Source organism: Notolabrus celidotus, chromosome 7, assembly GCF_009762535.1.
Source record: "Notolabrus celidotus isolate fNotCel1 chromosome 7, fNotCel1.pri, whole genome shotgun sequence".
Lineage (NCBI taxonomy): Eukaryota > Metazoa > Chordata > Actinopteri > Labriformes > Labridae > Notolabrus > Notolabrus celidotus.
The window spans coordinates 22,835,038-22,854,654 of record NC_048278.1 but is presented as its reverse complement, the minus strand read 5'-3'; the positions used below and the strand labels follow the sequence as shown (position 1 = coordinate 22,854,654).

The 19,617-nt window shown below is 37.2% G+C and overlaps 3 protein-coding genes across 3 annotated transcripts; all 3 read left to right on the top strand.

Moving 5' to 3' along the window:
* Positions 1-1,541: 1,541 nt before the first annotated feature.
* On the top strand, positions 1,542-7,122 carry LOC117816282 (solute carrier family 22 member 7-like). The gene is made up of 10 exons (XM_034688482.1): positions 1,542-1,922; positions 2,014-2,117; positions 3,058-3,212; positions 3,358-3,526; positions 3,633-3,756; positions 4,069-4,178; positions 5,823-6,037; positions 6,182-6,290; positions 6,421-6,627; positions 6,711-7,122. The coding sequence occupies exons 1-10, from the start codon at positions 1,542-1,544 to the stop codon at positions 6,760-6,762; spliced, it is 1,626 nt and encodes a 541-aa protein (XP_034544373.1). The 3' UTR covers positions 6,763-7,122.
* A 548-nt stretch (positions 7,123-7,670) lies between these two features.
* On the top strand, positions 7,671-12,732 carry LOC117816396 (solute carrier family 22 member 7-like). Its single transcript, XM_034688636.1, has 10 exons — positions 7,671-8,051; positions 8,149-8,252; positions 8,513-8,667; positions 8,768-8,936; positions 9,035-9,158; positions 10,176-10,285; positions 10,958-11,172; positions 12,121-12,229; positions 12,369-12,575; positions 12,665-12,732. Exons 1-10 carry the CDS (start codon positions 7,671-7,673, stop codon positions 12,705-12,707), a joined length of 1,617 nt encoding a protein of 538 aa, XP_034544527.1. The 3' UTR covers positions 12,708-12,732.
* Positions 12,733-15,677: 2,945 nt separating this feature from the next.
* LOC117816309 (solute carrier family 22 member 7-like) lies at positions 15,678-19,313 on the top strand. Its single transcript, XM_034688512.1, has 9 exons — positions 15,678-16,067; positions 16,161-16,264; positions 16,362-16,516; positions 16,626-16,794; positions 17,300-17,423; positions 17,622-17,731; positions 17,854-18,068; positions 18,223-18,331; positions 18,461-19,313. Exons 1-9 carry the CDS (start codon positions 15,678-15,680, stop codon positions 18,669-18,671), a joined length of 1,587 nt encoding a protein of 528 aa, XP_034544403.1. The 3' UTR covers positions 18,672-19,313.
* The last annotated feature ends 304 nt before the right edge of the window (positions 19,314-19,617 follow it).

The window sequence follows — 19,617 nt, the reverse complement described above, 5'->3', positions numbered from 1 at the left end:
AATATTGCAGCCATATTGAGCTCTAAATATTTTAGCTTCACAGTTCATAGAAAAACTTTGACCTGCCGGTTATCAGAATACACTGTATGTTGTGTAGCTACTACAAATTTGAAGGTTTTCTGTGGTCAGTGTCATCTGACAAACAGTATAATAATAATAATAATAATAATAATAATAAGAAGAAGAAGAAGAAGAAGAAGAAGAAGAAGAAGAAGAAGAAGAAGAAGAAGAAGAAGAAGAAGAAGAAGAAGAACAAGAAAATGTATTTAAAAGTGCCTTTCTAAACACTCAAGGTCACTTTACATAAAGATTAAAACACAATAATGAGAAAATAAAGTCAGGAAGAAAGGGGCTGGCTTTATAACCTCTCTTTACAGCTAAACTGCAGTTTTTACTTTCAGACATGTGATATATGTGAATCCTGTGAGACAAGGGTAATATTTAATCATTTTGAAGTAAGACCCGTAGATCAGTACTTTTATTTCCTATACTTTAGATATCCCACTCTTGGTGTATTATTCGGTTTTATTTTGGTAGTACACATTAACCTGCAATGCCCTTGCCTTTTCTGGACCTGTCATATTTCTAAGCTTCAATGCCCAACTTTATTCTTCCTGTCCAAAGTGATCAATAATCTGCAAAATGAGTGAATGAACTATGAGCCATGTTGGGTAAGCTGCAGCCATAGATAAACAACCATGGATATTTTTTCTACTGTAAACACTGACAGAGGAACATGCATCAATAAAAATGGTGATATATTTCAACAATGACTGCAAGATCATAATCAAACTTACTGTTTAACAGCACATTTATGGTATGTTGTATGGTCATAAACTAGCACCAGCTTGCTGTTTTATATTTTCCCAAGAAACTTAAAGGAAAAAAAATCCAATATTCACTCCTCTGAATCTAGGAAAAATCTTTATTTGCAGCTAGTGAATTTTCAGAGTTGGACTAATTGTGAAAACACTGGTTTATGTATTATGATGTTGTGTCACTCTAATTTATTGTATGCTATAAGGGCCGTTACATGCTACCCATGAGCAAATAAATACATTGATTTAATTTATGTAAATTAAAATGAGCTCCAGCTTTATCAGCTGCAACAATATACATTGCTACATTTAATTGGAAGTAATCCATCAAATATTAAAAAATCCTCTTGAGAAAGTAAATGAAAAAAAAGTGGTTCTTGAGATATTCAAGGCCTGACTAAATTGTTGGGAGAATTGCATGATGTATTTTCTTTTTTTCTGTTTGAAAGGATTATAATGAATATTCCTCCACAGCACACTTTCAACCTTTAGGTAAATGTCCCCTCCACTGTATTCAGTAAATATTAATTTGCCTTGCTGGGTGACAACACTTCTTTACACATTCACACATTCTCTTAGCTGACCCTTGACCATCAGCAGTCAAAAGTGTGCAAAAGGCTTGTGAGTCCCCAGTCACACATAAATACAGTGTTCTTAGAGTTGCATGTTGTTTTCCTCTAAACTTCACTCTTAATTGGCAGTGTTGCATCATCAATTAACAAGATGAAGTTTGAGAATATGCTTGCAGAGGTGGATGGCTTTGGGAAATTCCAACTAAGAACGGTGCTCTTGATGGTGATTCCTCGTATTACTTTGCCTCTTCACTTTTTACTCAATAATTTCATTGCTGCGATTCCTTCTCACCACTGCGACATCAGCTCTCTGGATGATGGAGGCATTTTCAAGAATTTATCCCAGGCGGACAGGCTTGTTGTGAGTATTCCTCTGCAGGACCATGGGACTCCAAGCTCCTGTCAGATGTTTGCAGAGCCTCAATATCATCTGCTGCTCAACTCCTCCAACATCACTGAGCTACCCACAGTTCCGTGCCAGAATGGATGGGCGTATGACAACTCCACCTTCAAGTCTACTCTGGCCTCAGATGTGAGCTTTATTAGTTTTCATACAACCAATACAATCTATAATTAGCCACTTTGTTCTTGACTTATCTATGTAATGTCTGTGTTTTCTACAGTGGGATCTGGTTTGTGATAATAAAAGAGCGAACAGAGCCACAGCCACCATTTTCTTCATTGGGGTCATGCTTGGAGCAGCAGTGTTTGGATATCTCAGTGACAGGTTTTCAAGTATTCACTCAGAATCATGATGAGGCTTAATTGCTCAATAGGTTTACATGTACAAGGATGGATCTTAATGTTTTTTGTTTGATAACAGCCAACAGAGAATAAAAGTATACTGCAGTACTCCAGAGAAACTGCAGAGAAGAATGTGAATAAAATCAGATAGACAGTATGAATATAGATAAATACAACAATCATGCAAAATGTAAATATTTGGTGTGCAGAAAGACCTGTATAGTTTTTATATTAATGTGCAAGATATTGTCTCAGGACTTTGCAGAAAACTATTGCATGAAATGCCGGGACAGAAAATCTCAAATCAGACACATTTCACATCTGAGTTGCTACATTTCTCTTCTTTAAGTTATTATTTTTAACTTAAGAGAAAATTATATTGTTAAAATATTGTTTTAAAACAGTACCATAATGATTGAACATCTTTTATTGGTTTGATGTGCTTAAACTGTCACTGCTGTGTTGTCCCACCTCCATATTTCATTAACCATGCCTGTATGGAATTACGAATAGAGGACAAAAGAAGCCCTGCTTGTTATCAAATCACTTCTGAAATTCTTTAGAAAATGTAAGTCATGCACTCAGGGAAAGATGATGATTTCTCATATATGCACAATGTATTAATGTGTCAAATGAAACCACAAATTAGTACTTCTTTGACAATAGACAAAAGTTGATTCTCAACTATCTGATCAGTGTTGAGTAACATACTGCAAAGTGCTACAAAAAAAAAAAAACCTTGAAACTACCTAGATCTGTTTCAAATCTTCGCCCAAACAATTACAGTAACATTTACCCAAAGTTAAAATCGAATGCAATGTTCTCACACATTCCTTGTAAAATATATTACCCAAACAATATATCAAATGAAGTGTGTACATGCTGTATTCTTGAGATTCACCTTTAAAAATGTTCTCCTACAGGTTTGGCAGAAAAACAATGCTCCTTGTGTCCTACATTGCAACAATCATCTTTGGATTCGCCAGTGCTTTGTCTTATAATTTTGCCATGTTTGCTGTCATGAGGTTCTGCACTGGAGTAGGAATATCTGGAATAAGTATAATTACCATAGTCCTATGTGAGTTATTTATTTTGATGTTTGACTTTTTCTGGTTAATGATTTGAAAGTAATAATTGCACTTGATTTGTTAACAACTGAAGTGTAATAAGCATGTGCACATTATGCCTGTTTTAGTTGATCTGAAAAATTAGCAGTTTTTTAGGCATTGAATGGGTGGACATCAAGCATCGCACTGCAGTGGGTGTTTTAATGAGCCTGGACTGGAGTTGTGGTACCGGAGTGTTGCCTGTTATCGCTTATTTTGTGAGAGACTGGAGATACCTGACCGCCGCAGCAACCAGTCCGCTGTTTCTGGCAATTGCCACCTGGTGGTAAGACAAAGATAATAGTTGAGATTTGATCGCTTGTACTTGAGCAGTGTGACTTTTTGAGGCCGAGATGAAAAATCCAGCGTTGATATATATATCTGTGTCACAGGTGGCTCCCTGAATCTGCTCGATGGCTGATAAGTAACGGAAAGGTCCAAAGAGCTCATTTTTACCTGAGCAAGTGTGCACAAATGAATGGCAGAGAGCAGTTCATGGCTGATCTAAAGCCTGAGGTACCACATTTAATTTTATCTTACCAGGCCGTTCTTACTCACTGGTCATACTCTACTCATACCAGTTTCTTATACAGGGCCTTTATGTTACAATATTATAATGTCATTTAGCAGACGCTTTTATCCAAAGCGATAAGCGATTTATAAAGCGATTTATAATGACAAGACCCCCTGAATGTATTTATTATTTGGATTCTAAACTTCACCAGCATAATTTAACATACAGATATATTATCATTTTAAGAATTCTTTGTTCTGATCGTTTCTGGTCTGAGATTAATACTTCTCACCAATTTGCTTTCTGTTTCCCAGGTTCTATCCAAAGTAATACTTGTAGAAAATGACAAAAGGAGATACTCCTATTTGGACCTCTTCAGGACCCCCAGGCTGAGGAGAATAGCTATTCTTACTGGCATTGTGTGGTATTTACATTTTGGTTTTTGCCTTAAAAAAGAGTTTAGTCAGAAGCCCAATCCCCAAAAAGTTTGTAAAGCTGTGTAAAATGTTGATAAAAAAAAAAGGAATTTGATGGTTTGCAAGTAAGTCTGTATTGTATATTTAGTTTAAAATGTACAAAAGGAACAAGGACAAATGTATATGGCTGTGATCCTTGGGCCTTCAGATGGCACTGCAGTAAAACCCAGACATGACTCTGTAGTGGAAATCACTGCATGGGCTGAAAACCACTTCCAAAGACCTTTGTCTGTGAGCCCAGTGTGTGGTTGTATCCACAGATGCAGGTTAAAACTATACCAAAGAGGAAACCCAGTAAACATGATCCAAAAACACTGCCAACTTCCCTAGCCTATTTAAGATGGACTCAGGTAAAGTAGAAAATTGTCCTGGGATCTGATTATTTCAAATTTAACATTGTCTTTGGAAATCATGGACAATGCGTCCTCTGCATCAGGGAAGGCACCACTAATGCTGAATAATAAACTCAGGTTATGGAGCAAGATATTCTGCCATCCAGATACTGGTTCTTTCAGGGAAGACCTTACATATTTCAGAAAGACAATGCCAAACCACCTTCTGCACGTATTACAACAGTATGGCTGCATTGTAGTTGTCATCCATTGTAAATATTTGGTGGATCATGAAACAAAAATATGACGAGAGACCCTAAATACTGAAGCAGCTGAAATCCCTTATCAGATAAGAATGGGACAACATTAGGACATTTACAGAGTGTTGTTAAAAGAAAAGGTAGTGCAACACAATTGTCAACGTGCCCCTGTCCAAACTTTATTTCAACATATCAACATTTGATATGTTATCTTTGCACTCAAAATAATGATAGGGCTAAAAATAGGGTATGAATAATTTGGGAACCATCAAATTCTGTTTCTATTAATATTTACACATTATACCAACAAGGTGATCTGTACAACCCACTACCCCAGTACTTAACCTGAGAGCATCAAAAGAATCAATTAAAGAAACTAACTAAAGAGTTATTATTATTTTCATTCATACCTTTTGAAGAGGTTCTATTCAAAGTTAACTTTGAACGATTTTGCAAAATGTCATTGAATGTTCAGATTTTAAACTGTGATGAGTCATAGCGAAATAAAAGATCAATGATTTAAGTGGTCCATCAAACATAAAAAAAACTAACCAAGTTGAATTTTAGCAAGCTAAAACATAAAATCCTGCTTTAGTCGTGTATATTTATTAATCTTGTGATGGAATATTGCATGGACAGGGGTAATTTGTTTTCATAGGAAGTGTATCTATGATATTTAATCTTTTTTAAAGTTATTCTATACTTCTAATTTAGAAAGATCTTTAACATATGGCTTGTAGTGGAGTATAATGTAGAGTTGTTGCTACTTTTCATTAAGTAAAGGGTCTAAATTATGCCTCCAACACTGCAGTACATCCTTTTAAGTTCCCTATCACCGTGGATTGTGGATTACTTTTAGATGAAGTGTAACTTGTGATTCAGAAGAGCAGTTTAACTTTAAACCATTGCAAGTTCAGGTCAACAATATGTGCCAGTCAATTGGCAACAAGCATTTTTGGACAATGTGTAACTTTTGTAACATTTTCTCTCTCTTTCATAGGTTTGCAGTGACCTGTACATATTATGGAATCAGTTTGAATATAACTGGATTTGATGTAGATATTTACCTCACTCAGTTCATCTATGGCGCTTCTGAAGTTCCAGCAAAATTGTTTATATTTTACGCCTTAAATAAAATTGGCCGAAGGTTGAGTCAAACTGGAACACTCGTTATGACTGGACTGTGTATCCTCTGCAACATGTTCGTCCCTCCAGGTGATCAAGTCCTATGTTCTTTCCTACACTTGCATTGTATATACTCAGACATCAAAGGTTGTGAAAAGTCAGATTTTACAGAGTCTTTTGATATCATAAAAGGTGAGATAAAAATGTTATTCGCAATCTCCTTTCTTTTAACAGATAAGGGGACGGTCAGGACAGCTGTGGGCGCTCTGGGAAAGATGTTTGCAGAGGCAGCTTTTACAACTGTATTTTTGTACACTACAGAGCTTTACCCCACTGTAATGAGGTCAGTTAAGTATTTTATGCAAAACTTATATTTTGCAAATGCATATACAATATTTGAAACTTCCTGCAAGATGCAAATTGTGGTTGTACCCCGTATGCTGCATAAATCTTGTGTATGTTTGGCCACATAGGCAAAATGGACTGGGTTACTGCTCCTTCATAGCTCGTTTTGGCGTGTCGGTGTCCCCTCTCATCTTGGTTCTTGAAGAAGTGTGGCGTCATTTACCAAGTACCATTTTCACCCTAGTGGCGTTTGTTGGTGGGTTGTCAGCCTTTTGTCTTCCTGAGACAACCAATGTTCGTTTACCAGAGACTATTGAGGATGTGGAACAGACAAGGTATTAAGACTCTAATTTGGGTTGATTCCAAAAATGTGAATGTGAGTTAAATTTAATGATAAAAAATGTGTTTTGTGTTTCAGGAGAAGATCAATTTCACCATCTGAAGAAAACCCCCCACTGTATAAAGACTGATCTATTGAGTTGCAGAGAATGTCAGTGGTGGTTATCTGTTACAATGCATAAACTTTAAAATAAGAGAGCAAGTTTTGCTGTTTGAGCTCACACAAAAATGGCAAGAAGAATTTAAAAATCATGAAAAAAAGTCTGTACATGTGCAACCTAATTTCCACCATCATTGCTGTGCTATCAAAATCTTTCCTGTATGATCAAAAACAAAACAAAGGTTTAAAGTAAGGCCTAGCAGCTCTATGAGGCTGTATAGTATATAGACAGTGATGGTTAGAGCTAAGTGGTAACATTAGCATGCTGACAATGTTGTTTTGCACATGAAGCTTTGATTTAGATGAATAAATACACTTCATATACATTTTATATTCATGGTTTGTTGTGTACTTTGTATTCAGCTTAAATATGCCGATGTTTTTGGGATTCATGATGTAACTTTTTTAAATTTGGGAGACACCAAAATGTTTTATCTAACTGAAAAAATATTGGAATCCCTACTTTAATAGCAATCCATTGAATTCTTATGGAGACATTTTGGCAAAGTATAATATGTATCCTCAGGAGAAAGTGAATAAACAAAATTTCCTGTATATCAATAACATGCTTGCTAAGATATTTCAGTCTGGACTAAATGGATTGGTTTGAAGGGATTTGAAGGGATTTTCCTCTAACAGCACACTTTAAGCCTTTGGACGATACCCCCACCTCAGTATTCACTAAATATTAATTTCCCTTGTTGGGTAAAAAAAACATTTCTTTACACATTTACATGTTCTTTAGCTGACCCTTGACCAACAGTATTTAAATAGTTTCCAAAGGCTTGTGATTCCTTTTCAAACATATGTTCTGCGTTCTTGGAGTTGTACGTCTTAGCTTCACCTCTTATGGAAAGTGTTGCATCATTAATTAACAAGATGAAGTTTGAGAATATGCTTGTAGAGGTAAACGGCTTTGGGAAATTCCAACTAAGGCTAATCCTCTTGGTGGTGATTCCTCGTCTTACTTTGCCTTTTCACTTTTTACTCAATAATTTCATTGCTGCGATTCCTTCTCACCACTGCGACATCAGCTCTCTGGATGATGGAGGCATTTTCAAGAATTTATCCCAGGCGGACAGGCTTGTTGTGAGTATTCCTCTTCAGAAAGATGGGACTCCAAGCTCCTGTCAGATGTTTGCAGAGCCTCAATATCATCTGCTGCTCAACTCCTCCAACATCTCTGAGCTACCGACAGTGCCGTGCCAGAATGGATGGGTGTACGACAACTCCACCTTCAAGTCTACTGTTACCTCAGATGTGAGATTAATTTCTTTCCAATTAGGAAGCATTACAGGAGTATTAATACCAAGTAAGCTACTTTATTCTTTACTCTTTTGTGTTTTTTTTAATACAGTGGGATCTGGTTTGTGAAAAAAGAGGAGTGAACAGAGCCACAGCCACTATCTACTTCATGGGGGTCATGGTTGGAGCAGCAGTATTTGGATTCCTCAGTGACAGGTGTTCAAGTATTCAATCAGATTAAATCAGCATCAGGATTTATTGCAGGTTTACACGTATGATAATTGTTGTCTGAGTTGACCACAAATAAAGAAATGGAAACAAAGTGAATAGTATTACGTTTACTGCAAAGAAAAATTAATGCTGATTTGCTAAACTTTTGGTTTGATGAAAACCAAATGAAGTGTTTTCACATCTTTCTGAAATCAAATAACACACAGTATGATTTCTTAAAATTCTAACAGTTTTTTCTCTCACAGGTTTGGCAGAAAAACAATGCTCCTTGTGTCCTACATTGCAACCATCATCTTTGGATATGCCAGTATTTTTTCATATAATTTTGCCATGTTTGCTGTCATGAGGTTCTGCACTGGAGTAGGAATTTGCGGAATAAGTTTAATCACAATTGTCCTGTGTGAGTTCACTGTCATGGTTTGTCTGTATTTTAAAAGAAAAAAAAGTAGCATATTATGCATGTTGTGATAGACCTGAAAGAAAATTTTTACTCTTTTCAGCCATTGAATGGGTGGACATCAAGCATCGCACCGCAGTGGGTATTTTATTGAGCATCGACTGGAGTTTTGGTACTTCTGCTCTGTCTGCTATCGCTTATTTAGTGAGGGACTGGAGGTACCTGACTGCCATAGCAACCAGTCCGCTGTTTCTGGCAATTGCCACCTGGTGGTAAGATTTTAAAAGAGTTGAGATTTGATGGCTTTCACTTGTGACTTTTTGAGACAGAGATGAAAATCATGAGTTGACATGTGACATCTTTGTCACAGGTGGCTCCCTGAATCTGCTCGATGGCTGATAAGCAATGGAAAGGTCCAAAGAGCTCATTTTTACCTGAACAAGTGTGCACAAATGAATGGCAGAGAGCAGTTCATGGCTGATCTAAAGCCTGAGGTACCAAAGTGTTATGTTTACTAATCAGGCCGCTCTCATTCATTGGTCATACTTTACTTATACCAGCAATAATAAATGCACTGTTATCTGCATACAAACCAAGTTTTCCCTCCTTGGCTTTTCATCATGTCAAGACCCTCTAGTGTATGCATTAGACTCTAAAGGGGGTGTTGTGGTAACTTTAGCCCACATTATAATTTGGTTTCTGAACTAAAAAAAAGTTCAAAAGGTGGTAAAAAACAACAACAAGGCACTCCACTGGAAAAAAGGTAAAGGGCCTTCATTAAACTGGCTATTTCCTAATGCTAAAACCTGATCATGTTAACAGGTCATGAGAAAAAGCTGAGTGACAACCATAGCAGCACCACAGGCTTCTTCAGGGTGTAGTCCTCAGCACACCATCAGCCATTTTAAATACATTGGGTAATTCTTAAGCTGAGTAGGAGGCAATTGGGCTCCAGGCATGGTCACTAAATGACTTTTCAACATATACAACTATAAGGAAAGAAAATAAGAACACACAAAGGAACATACAATCAAGTGGCGCACATGCTGAGAAAATCAAAATACATAAAACAGAAGGTCAAAGAAACAGAGCACAGAAAACCATAACACCTAAAATACCTCACCCACCAGAATAACTACAGAAAAGGTCTACAGTCAGTTTATTCATTCATACCTGGGTGTACTGCAGCCCTCGTGTGATATAAAAGAAGCTTTCCCTCTGTTTTATTCATTGTTAACATCAACAAAAATAATATGCTGTAGCTGTAATAAGACCCATGTTTCACCCTGCCTTCTTACCACCTAAACCTGTACCCTTTGGAGCCCTTCAGTGTCTGCTTTGGACAGTCATTTTATGATGCACAAAAAGTGACTGTGGAAATTTTAATTTCATCTTTTTTTTGCCAAAACTTACCATGAAGGACAGTTTCATGTTAACCACATGCTAGATAGGAGGAAAACAGATGGAGTCATACCTGCTATAATTATTTAATTATCCTTTCTGTTCCCCAGGTTCTGTCCGAAATCATTCTTTTAGAAAATGACAAAAGAAAATATTCTTATTTGGACCTCTTCAGGACCCCTAGGATGAGGAGAGTGGCTCTACTTACAAGCACTGTGTGGTATTTACGTTTTGGTTTTTGTGCATTTTCCCTGTAAAAAGCTGTGTGACAATTGTTTAATATTGGAAATAAAATAAAATCTGCAAAGTCAAAAGCCAGGTAATCAACCAACGCTTGCTTTACAAACAAAAATGTAATTTTAGAGCAGAGGAATTTTGTAACACTGCAATAAATCCATCCTTGGGTCCATTTTGCATTGCATAGTGTGTAGTATTCAGCAGCATTTAGCTTAACGGACTTAGAAGAAATGGAATATAACATTGTAGTTATGTTTAAATTACTGTATAATCACGTATGATAAGCTGGGGATTTTTTGTTAACGCAGACTGAGCCTATGTATCTACATTAGAGCAGGTCCCATTCCACAGGGACCTGCCATCTTGCACTGCCATGTCCTATCTGGCTGCTGTGCACGAAAGAAAATTGTATTGATAGACGTTTTTAATGGTGAAAACTTGACAATCGGAGGATCATACTTATAATGCATTGGCCACTGATGTTTGACCAATGGGAGGGATTCACAACAGAGCATTGCAATACAAAATCTGACTGCTAGATATCACTAAATATTCCTATTTCTGTACCTTTAAGATAACCTTAAGACACCTACCAGCCAATAAGTTCAAATACTTTTTGATGCTAGTTCTTAAATATTTTCTCTCTCTCTCATAGGTTTGGAGTGGCCTGTACATATTATGGAATCAGCTTAAATGTCACAGGATTTGGATTAGACATTTACCTCACACAGTTAATCTTTGGCCTTTCTGAAGTTCCAGCTAAATTGTTCATCTTTTTCACCTTGGACATAATTGGCCGACGGCTGAATCAGGCTGGAACACTCATAATGGCTGGACTGTGTATCCTCTGCAACATGTTTATACCTTTAGGTGATCCATGTCTGTCCTTCTTTGCGCTTGCATTTGGCAAACAATTTCAATTTTGATTAGATAAATATTGCCCCACAACTCCACTTTAAAGCACCTAGTGCTGGCATGTAATCAGTGATAGATAGTTTGATCGAAATCTGTCTCCGATTGGCCTAGAGCCAGAGATAGGCTCTTGACTCAGAGAACCAAGGTTCCAGTGTACCCATGTGTTCTCTATCGTCTCTAGACTATCTCTCCAATCCGTCACAGGGTAACTGTCAGACACACAAAGAGACAATGCAGCCCAAAAGCCATATAGCCACTCGCAACAAACAAACTATTTACAATACCAAACTGTTAAGGTCCCGCAAGACTCAAAGGCCACACTTGAAAGCTGAAGGTCTGCTCCGGTCAGACTGCCTGACCTAGCACCAACTAAATAAAGCAGAGAGTGGTGCCACAAGACACAAGGGCCAAAATCTTTGAAATTTGCTTCTGCTAGATAGTTGTCAAGTGGAAAATGACAAACACTCAACTTAATAGTGCGGACAATCTGAAGGCCACTCTCAAAGCAACCTGGGCTTCAGAGTCCTGAGGAAATGCTACATTCAAATTCATGCTAATTTTCCATGACTACCAACCCTAGCTTTAATTAATTAAATTATTCTAAATAATGAGCTTTTCCATGATATTCTATTATTTAGATGCACCTGTACACTAAAAATAGTATTCACATAATCAAAATAGCTTAAACATAATAGCAAATATTGGTAAGTAATGACACATGAAGGCATTGGTTGGCAAATGGGATCATTACCACTGCTGCGTATGCTCAGGTCAATAACTGGTGGGCTCAAGATAATTAACTTTTCAACTCAAAATACAAATCCCATAAGGTTATTTGGGACTTAAGTGGCTTTGTAATGAAAAGATAACAAGGTTTCCATTTTTGCACTTTTTCTTTTTCAGATATAGGGTCGATGAGAACAGCTGTGGCTGCTTTGGGCAAGATGTTTGCTGAGGCAGCTTTTACAACTCTATATCTGTACACAACAGAGCTTTTTCCCACTGTAATGAGGTCAATAGACCATTTTACATACACATATTAATGTCATACACTTACAATCATTTCAGAGAAGCAAGTTTACTTAGTTGCAGTTGTATCCTGAAACTGATCGTCCCTGGTGGAATAATCTTGTGTATTTTCTCTCACACAGGCAAAATGGACTGGGTTACTGCTCCTTAATAAGTCGTTTAGGGGTGTCTGCAGCCCCTCTCCTCATTGCTCTTGACCAAGTGTGGTACCATTTACCGAGCACTATTTTTGGCCTGGTGGCTTTTGTTTGTGGGCTGGCAACTTTTTGTCTCTCTGAGACAAAAAATGTTCGTCTACCAGAGACTATTGAGGATGTGGAACAGAAGAGGTATTGGGAATTGAACTTGGATTGCATTCATACATTTAAATGAGAGTTCAACTTCAAAATGTGATGATAAAAATGTCTTTGTGTTTCAGAACAAGATCTATCTCCACATCTGAGGAGAAAGCACCTCTGTAAAGGTTTTTTAAATTGCAACCAAAAGACAGATTTGTACTTCTCTACCTTCTATTTTATTGTCAGTTTCTTTATTATTTGTAAAGCACACAGATTATTCTTATTATTATTATCACTTCAGGGGTGACATAACATAGCATTTAAAGAACGTGCAGGTATATCTAAAGAGAAAACAACCATTGGATATATTACATTATTATTAATAAATGATTTGTGTGTGTGTGCATGTCGTTTAGCTCTTTGACAGGCCGATGCTAGAAACATATCTCCATAGCACATTTCATGGATAAGTGCTAGCGCTAGTTAGCATAGCTACATAGCTACATGTCGTAGCTGTAGCTGTGTACCAAGACACATGTCGACATACTGACAAATAAAACAACAAGAAACAAAGAAGAAGAGGGGTTTACAGGCAGACCAAAATCTGATTTCAAAGTGTTTTTTTGAGCATAAACTTTAACGACATGTTTTGGGGACCTCTTAGACCAATATATATTGATGAAAAAAGTGTGATATGTCACCTTTAAAGCAATCCTGTGAAAATATGAGAATTGAAGTTTGCTTATATCCTTCTATAACTTCTAAACCTTCTACCTACAAGGTAAACTCTTTCTACCTTTGATAACAATTCACATATTCTTCTGCCCTTGACCTTTATGAAGTTAGAGAGTACAGTTTTTTTTTTTACTTTTAAACTTGTGTCGCTTTTGTTGTAGTCTATAACTGCTGTCAGTGGAAAGGTCATATCAAATCTTTATAAATCTCTCTCTGTTTTTTTTATTTTACAAAGTCAGAACAAAGGTTGTTTCAGTGTATTCCCCTTCAATTATTATTATCATTATAATTTTTAAATTTAGTTTATTTTTGATAAAGACCTGGTTTCCCAGAAAATAAAGCAGAGAGAGCAACCATGAAAACAAGCATGATAAAACGACTGATATGTCCTTAATTAAGTTATGACAGAAACCACAGTAGGGGTTAATCCAAGGGGAAACTTTTAAAATGCAAAGTCAAAAAGATAAAGACCACTCATTTTCTTTGATAAGAACTACAAAACACAGTAATAGTGTAAACTTTTCCCCTCATTTTGCAAATCAGTAGAAAAAAAAATATTACCCATGTGCCAGATCGACCATATCAGAGACAATCAATCTTGGTTGAGAACAGTAGTGGACAGGAGTTTTGTTTTTGGATTGTCTCAAGCCTTATGCATATTCAAGCCAACCTTGCAGACACTGTGCCATCTGTTGGACACTTATCCAGTCTCCTGGACATCTGAAATTGTTCAAAGACTTTACAGGACCAATTGAACTTGCTCTGCTCTGTTTTTTACCAGCGTCTCACTGCCTGTGTGAAACTGATGTGAAAAAGATAAGACTTTCTAAACTTTCTAAAACCCAAGAAACATTTGTCTAAAAACAGATTCAATCCATGTCCACAAACTCTTGAGCATGCTCTGAACTGTTACTGCCCAGTGGAACTTTGTAAACAGATGATCAAAGTCGAGTAAATCTGTCTGTTGTTCCTTGAAAAGGTTTTGGACTGGTTCTTTTCCTGTTTGGCTAACAGGAAACGTTCTGTGTCTGTTGGTTAACTACACCTCACAAACTGAAAACTTTAAAGGGACTTCTTTGTTCATTCCTGTCAACACAGGATAATGGCAAGAATTCAGATAATCCAAAAATACACTCCAAAAAATATGAAACAGTCAACCCTTGATTAGTGTAATGACTGTCTGTGAAGCCTGAATAGTTGAGATTTTGTAAGATTCCAGGCTTTGTGAAACTGATAGTTGACTTCCTACACTTTAAACTAAAGGAAGTCCAAAGGCGGAAACAGGCTGGAACACTTGTTCAAACTAGATTGTGCATATTTCAAAACATCTTTCCTCAAGGTGAATGATTAGTTTATAATAACTTTTCTTAGAAAGAATAACTTAGTGGTGTAGTTACTGTTGTGATATAAAAAAAATATATTAAAAAAGTAACAGAATCTGAATACTATGAAACCACATAGAAGCAAAACATTCACATTTTCTTTGGTTACACAAAAATAAAAAACATCTGAGATGGTGTCTGTATTCTTGATCCTGTAACTGAGACATTTATAAGACACTGAGCATGTAAGTGGCTATGATTCAAGATTCTCATTACAGCTGCAGAAAGGTATCCATCACAAAGAACTGATTGTGACTGATGCACCAAATCAAAATGGCTGTCTACCAGAGATGATATCATCGTGATTTGCATATGGCTGGGAGAAACTGTTAACAAACTAAGTTACAAAAGAACATTAGCAATGAATGTTGTACAGGAAAAATGCAGTTCTTATCCTCTCCACAGGATGAGTGTCCCTGGGGGGACACTGAGCTTCATTTTTGACTGAATTCGAAACTCATTAACTGCCAGAAACGTAAGAATGTGTTAAAGATTAGACTTTATTTGGCGTTTTAGAGGACCATTGTTCTGGTTGTCTCATGTGACTCCTCCTTCTTAATTGGGCTTCATTGTTCTTTTATAGCTGTGATTCGTCCATATAATGCTGATGATAAACTACTGAAGTCAGTCTTACAAAAGAACAGTCTGTAAAGCTTGTTAAAGTATAAATGTATACATGTTTGCACTACACTACTGCTGATTTGTGGTGACGTTCTGTGTAATGACATAAAGAGATGATGTTTGCTAAGCGAAATGCAATAAATCACACCTCATTTAACCACAGGGTGATGATCCCGTTTCAATTATTGCCACCAAACTCACACTTTATTCAGAAAAGTGTTGACAAAAGTTCTTTCAATGGTTAAGTAAAGTTAAATATTCACTGATTTTAACAGCAATCTAGCAGCAGTCAAATGCCAAAGGTTCTGCTGTCTGGGGCTGACTGTAGGGTCTCTTTTTAGTGAGCAGGCATGTGTTTGTAGAAAAATTGACTTATTTCTTTCATTTTAAAAAGAGGGAACGCAGCGTGCTCACAATGAAGTTTGAAAACATTCTTGCAGATATAAATGGATTTGGAAGATTTCAGATAATGATCATTGTCATCAGCTTTATTGGTCGCTTCACACTTCCCTGCCATTTCATGCTCAACAACTTTGTAGCGGCTGTTCCTTCTCACCACTGTGACATCAGCTTTCTGGACGATGAAAGAGAAGACAACACTTTAAGGAATTTATCCCCGGCAGAAAAGCTTGTTGTGAGTATTCCTGTGCAGGACGATGGGACTCCAACCTCTTGTTGGATGTTTGCAGAGCCTCAGTATCAACTGCTGCTCAACTCCTCAAACATTACTGACCTACAAACAGTGCCGTGCCAGAATGGATGGGTGTACGACAACTCCACCTTCAAGTCTACTCTGACCTCAGAGGTGAATTACAATCATTATTTTTAATCATGAACTTAATGTTAAATGATCTTGTAGCGGTAACCTCGGCCTCTGTGGGTTTTTTGTATGTGCAAGTGGGACTTGGTGTGTGATAGAAGAGGTAAAAACAAAGCTACAGCCACCATCTTCTTTGTTGGAGTGATGTTTGGAGCCATGTCCTTTGGGAGTCTGAGTGACAGGTACAGATTTCTGGTGAAATGACATCCAGCTTATAACTTGAACTATCCCATGTTTCTATCAACTATTTAAATTATATTGTAAACGTTCTTTCTGTAGGTATGGGCGGAGGATCCTGCTTCTGGTGTCATATGTGACTGGAATGCTCTTTGCCATTGCCAGTGCGTTTTCTACCTCCTACGTGATGTTTGTGGTACTGAGGTTCTTCACTGGGTTTTGCATCACTGGCATCGTCATTGTCTCAGCAGTCCTCAGTAACTCACTTTAAACTCAAGATATTGTGCACTACCACGTATGAGTCTATAGAACAAGATTTGAAATGTACTAATTACTCTCTGGTGATCTGGTGTGTGTTATTTGCAGGTGTGGAGTGGGTGGATGTTGAGCACAGGAAACTGGTGGGAGTGGTTGACAGCTTATCGTGGACATTTGGGAACACAGTATTTGCAGCTATTGCGTACTTTGTGAACGACTGGAGATGGCTCATTGTTAGCGTCACCTCCCCTCTGATCCTGGGCATCATCACCTGGAGGTACAACTCACAAATCTCTAATTCTTTAGTAGATAGATTAAAGGTTGAATATTGGGGTAAAATATACCTTACAGGCTTAACAATCTTAAAGTGTATGGTCAATTAAGGTAATTTCCCCCTGGTTTTCATGCCATCATTCCTGCTTTGTTCAAGTTTTCTGTACTTGTCCTGTGAGGATAGGATAACAGGGGCCATTCATATGTTCAATAATATGTGCCATTCATTTCTGTCATGGGTGTTTTTAACAATAAATCGTCACATGCAAGTTTTCAGCCTCCCATCAAAACCAAATCTGTTGCATCATGGGAAATTATGGCATCGTTGTGATTTGGTGTTAAAGCAACTTTAACTATTCACATTAAAAATCTGTTTACAAGAGAACAACAAGTTTTAAATGAACTCTCTTGAGCCAAGTTTTAATAAACACATTATTTTTCATGTAAACAACAATGAAATTCATTAGTGTGTGTAGATCAGTAACAAGTGTCTTTATCATCAACTTTAGGTGGATGCCAGAATCAGCGAGGTGGCTGATTGCCAACGGGAAACTGGAGCAGGCTCAAGTGTATTTGAAAAAATGCGCCAAAATGAACAAAAGAGAGGATTCAACTGACGCACTCCAAATAGAGGTTTGTGTTTTTATTTTTTAGATGATTGTACAATCAAGAATACTTATCAAAATCAACATGCATTTTTAGTCTTTAAAAGAACAAATGGTATATCATTTCTAGCAAACTGTTAGAGCTAGTAATCCAATATATTTGTATCATATGGTGTCATGAAAAAAGTATTGAATAAGTGCAGAAGTGTTGCTTTTGTTCTCCCAGACTCTTTCCACCATTGTTGTGACTGAGAAAAGAGACAGAACCTACTCCTACCTCGATCTGATACGAACACCCAAAATGAGGAGACTGGCTTTCAGTACTGGTACACTGTGGTCTGTATTCAAAATGCTGCTGTGCTCAAAGATTTCAGAAACATGATCTTGGGTCCATTTGTTTTCCATACCATCCAAACTCTCAGTGTGACTAAACAGACTTCATCTGTCTCTTCCTGTAGGTTTTGTGTGGCCTACGTTTTTTACGGCATCAGCTTCAACATCACAGGCTTTGGGCTAAACATCTACCTCACTCAGTTCACGTATGCTTTAGTTGAGCTACCGGCTAAAGTATCAGTGTATTATTTACTGGATAAGATAGGAAGGAGGAACACTGAGGTGGGATCACTTCTTCTGGCTGCACTCTGTCTCGGCATCAACATTGTAGTACCTAAAGGTGAGTGTTTATTAATGTCTGCAGAGCTACATCTGAGCTTGAGCAAGGCTGTTTTGTTGTTGTTTGAAGATGAAGAGAACAGAAAACACGAGTAAGGATTTTATTATTAAAATGTAGAACAGTAACAGTTAAAAGTAATCCCTCCTGTGTTCAGATATGTCCGTGGTCAGGACAGTGGTAGCCGTCATTGGAAAAGGATTTTCATCAGCATCCTTTGGAACTGTTGTCCTCTACAGTTCGGAGCTATATCCCACTGTAGTGAGGTAACTTTTCATGCATTCCTTTGAATTGTTATATTTTCAATATATTGCACAATGCATTTTTTCATCTGAACAGTATAGTAATCATCTTAAGTCTTAAGTGCTTCCGAATATGTATGAATTGTTTTGCAGGCAGAACGGTATGGGCTACAACTCGTTCATGGCTCGACTAGGAGTAGCGATGGCTCCACTGATTCTCTTACTGGACGAGGTGTGGAGGGACCTGCCACAGGTCGTCCTGTGCTGTGTGGCTTTACTAGGAGGACTGGTGGCAAGAACGCTGTCAGAGACATGCAACCGGTACCTGCCAGAGACCATAGAGGACATTGAAGAGCACTGGTAGTGAACTCTGTCGCTGGAGCCGGTGTATATTTCAACTAGGACTATTAGTGGTGCTGCGTACGCTTAGTGAATATGTACTTTTTGTGTTATGGAGACATTTGTTGGTTTGAAGGATATTTTGGGGCAATGTGAAGGAGAACTTCATCAGGCAGTTGAATACTTTGAGTAACACTGAATAGCAGCACTATGCAATGACTGTATAAATGTGGTATTAGCTCAACACCTTCTTTAACTCATGATCCTTTAGAACTGTCACACCAACTCACAAGCCTATGCATCAGGTTACACACTGTATACTGTAACAAGTGAAGCATTAATTATTGAGTATTACCTTTATTGCTGAGTATTTTGATGGTAGTACAATAGATTTGTAATTGATTTTGAGAGAAACTGTTCAGATTCTGATTTTAGCTTCTTAAATGTGAACATTTTCTGGTGTCTCCACTCCTATATGAAAATAAACTGAATTTCTTTGAGCTGTGGACTTAACATATTCAAATACATCACTGTGTACCGTTAATGGTGTAGAACATTTGTAAACAATTTTCTGGACCAAAAAAAAATCAATAATCCAGAAAATAACTGACAAACAACTTTTGTGAAAAGCCAGTGCTGACACATTTTTTGTTTGAAAAACAGTTTCTTCATCGTTCAGTAAGTGATTTGTGTTATGAAAATTTGTGATCAAGTTTCACAATAAACGTATTTTGTTTCCCTGTATACTCAAACTACATTTCATTGAGTATCCAATCTGTGCAGGTTATCAAAATCTGTACTCTGTTATAAAGTAAATAAAAGATGTTGCATCTGGGAATTTTGAAAAATAGTCAAATCGCCTATGTGTATGATGATAATATATACTGCAAGATTTCTATGATGTACTTCAAACTGATCCTGTATTAGCCATGTTTGTCAAACAGAAAAAACACTACTGGTTTGGTAAACAC

What these genes read in the sequence shown, in the direction of transcription:
- LOC117816282 (XM_034688482.1), top strand. Translation starts at nt 1,542, where the DNA reads ATGAAGTTTGAGAATATGCTTGCAGAGGTGGATGGCTTTGGGAAATTC. An exon ending in AGTCTACTCTGGCCTCAGAT is followed by an intron (nt 1,923 to 2,013) that starts GTGAGCTTTATT and finishes TGTTTTCTACAG; the next exon opens with TGGGATCTGGTTTGTGATAA. An exon ending in TATAATTACCATAGTCCTAT is followed by an intron (nt 3,213 to 3,357) that starts GTGAGTTATTTA and finishes GCAGTTTTTTAG; the next exon opens with GCATTGAATGGGTGGACATC.
- LOC117816396 (XM_034688636.1), top strand. Translation starts at nt 7,671, where the DNA reads ATGAAGTTTGAGAATATGCTTGTAGAGGTAAACGGCTTTGGGAAATTC. An exon ending in TTTGGATTCCTCAGTGACAG is followed by an intron (nt 8,253 to 8,512) that starts GTGTTCAAGTAT and finishes TTTCTCTCACAG; the next exon opens with GTTTGGCAGAAAAACAATGC. An exon ending in TGGCTGATCTAAAGCCTGAG is followed by an intron (nt 9,159 to 10,175) that starts GTACCAAAGTGT and finishes TCTGTTCCCCAG; the next exon opens with GTTCTGTCCGAAATCATTCT.
- LOC117816309 (XM_034688512.1), top strand. Translation starts at nt 15,678, where the DNA reads ATGAAGTTTGAAAACATTCTTGCAGATATAAATGGATTTGGAAGATTT. An exon ending in CAACATTGTAGTACCTAAAG is followed by an intron (nt 18,069 to 18,222) that starts GTGAGTGTTTAT and finishes TCCTGTGTTCAG; the next exon opens with ATATGTCCGTGGTCAGGACA. An exon ending in CTATATCCCACTGTAGTGAG is followed by an intron (nt 18,332 to 18,460) that starts GTAACTTTTCAT and finishes ATTGTTTTGCAG; the next exon opens with GCAGAACGGTATGGGCTACA.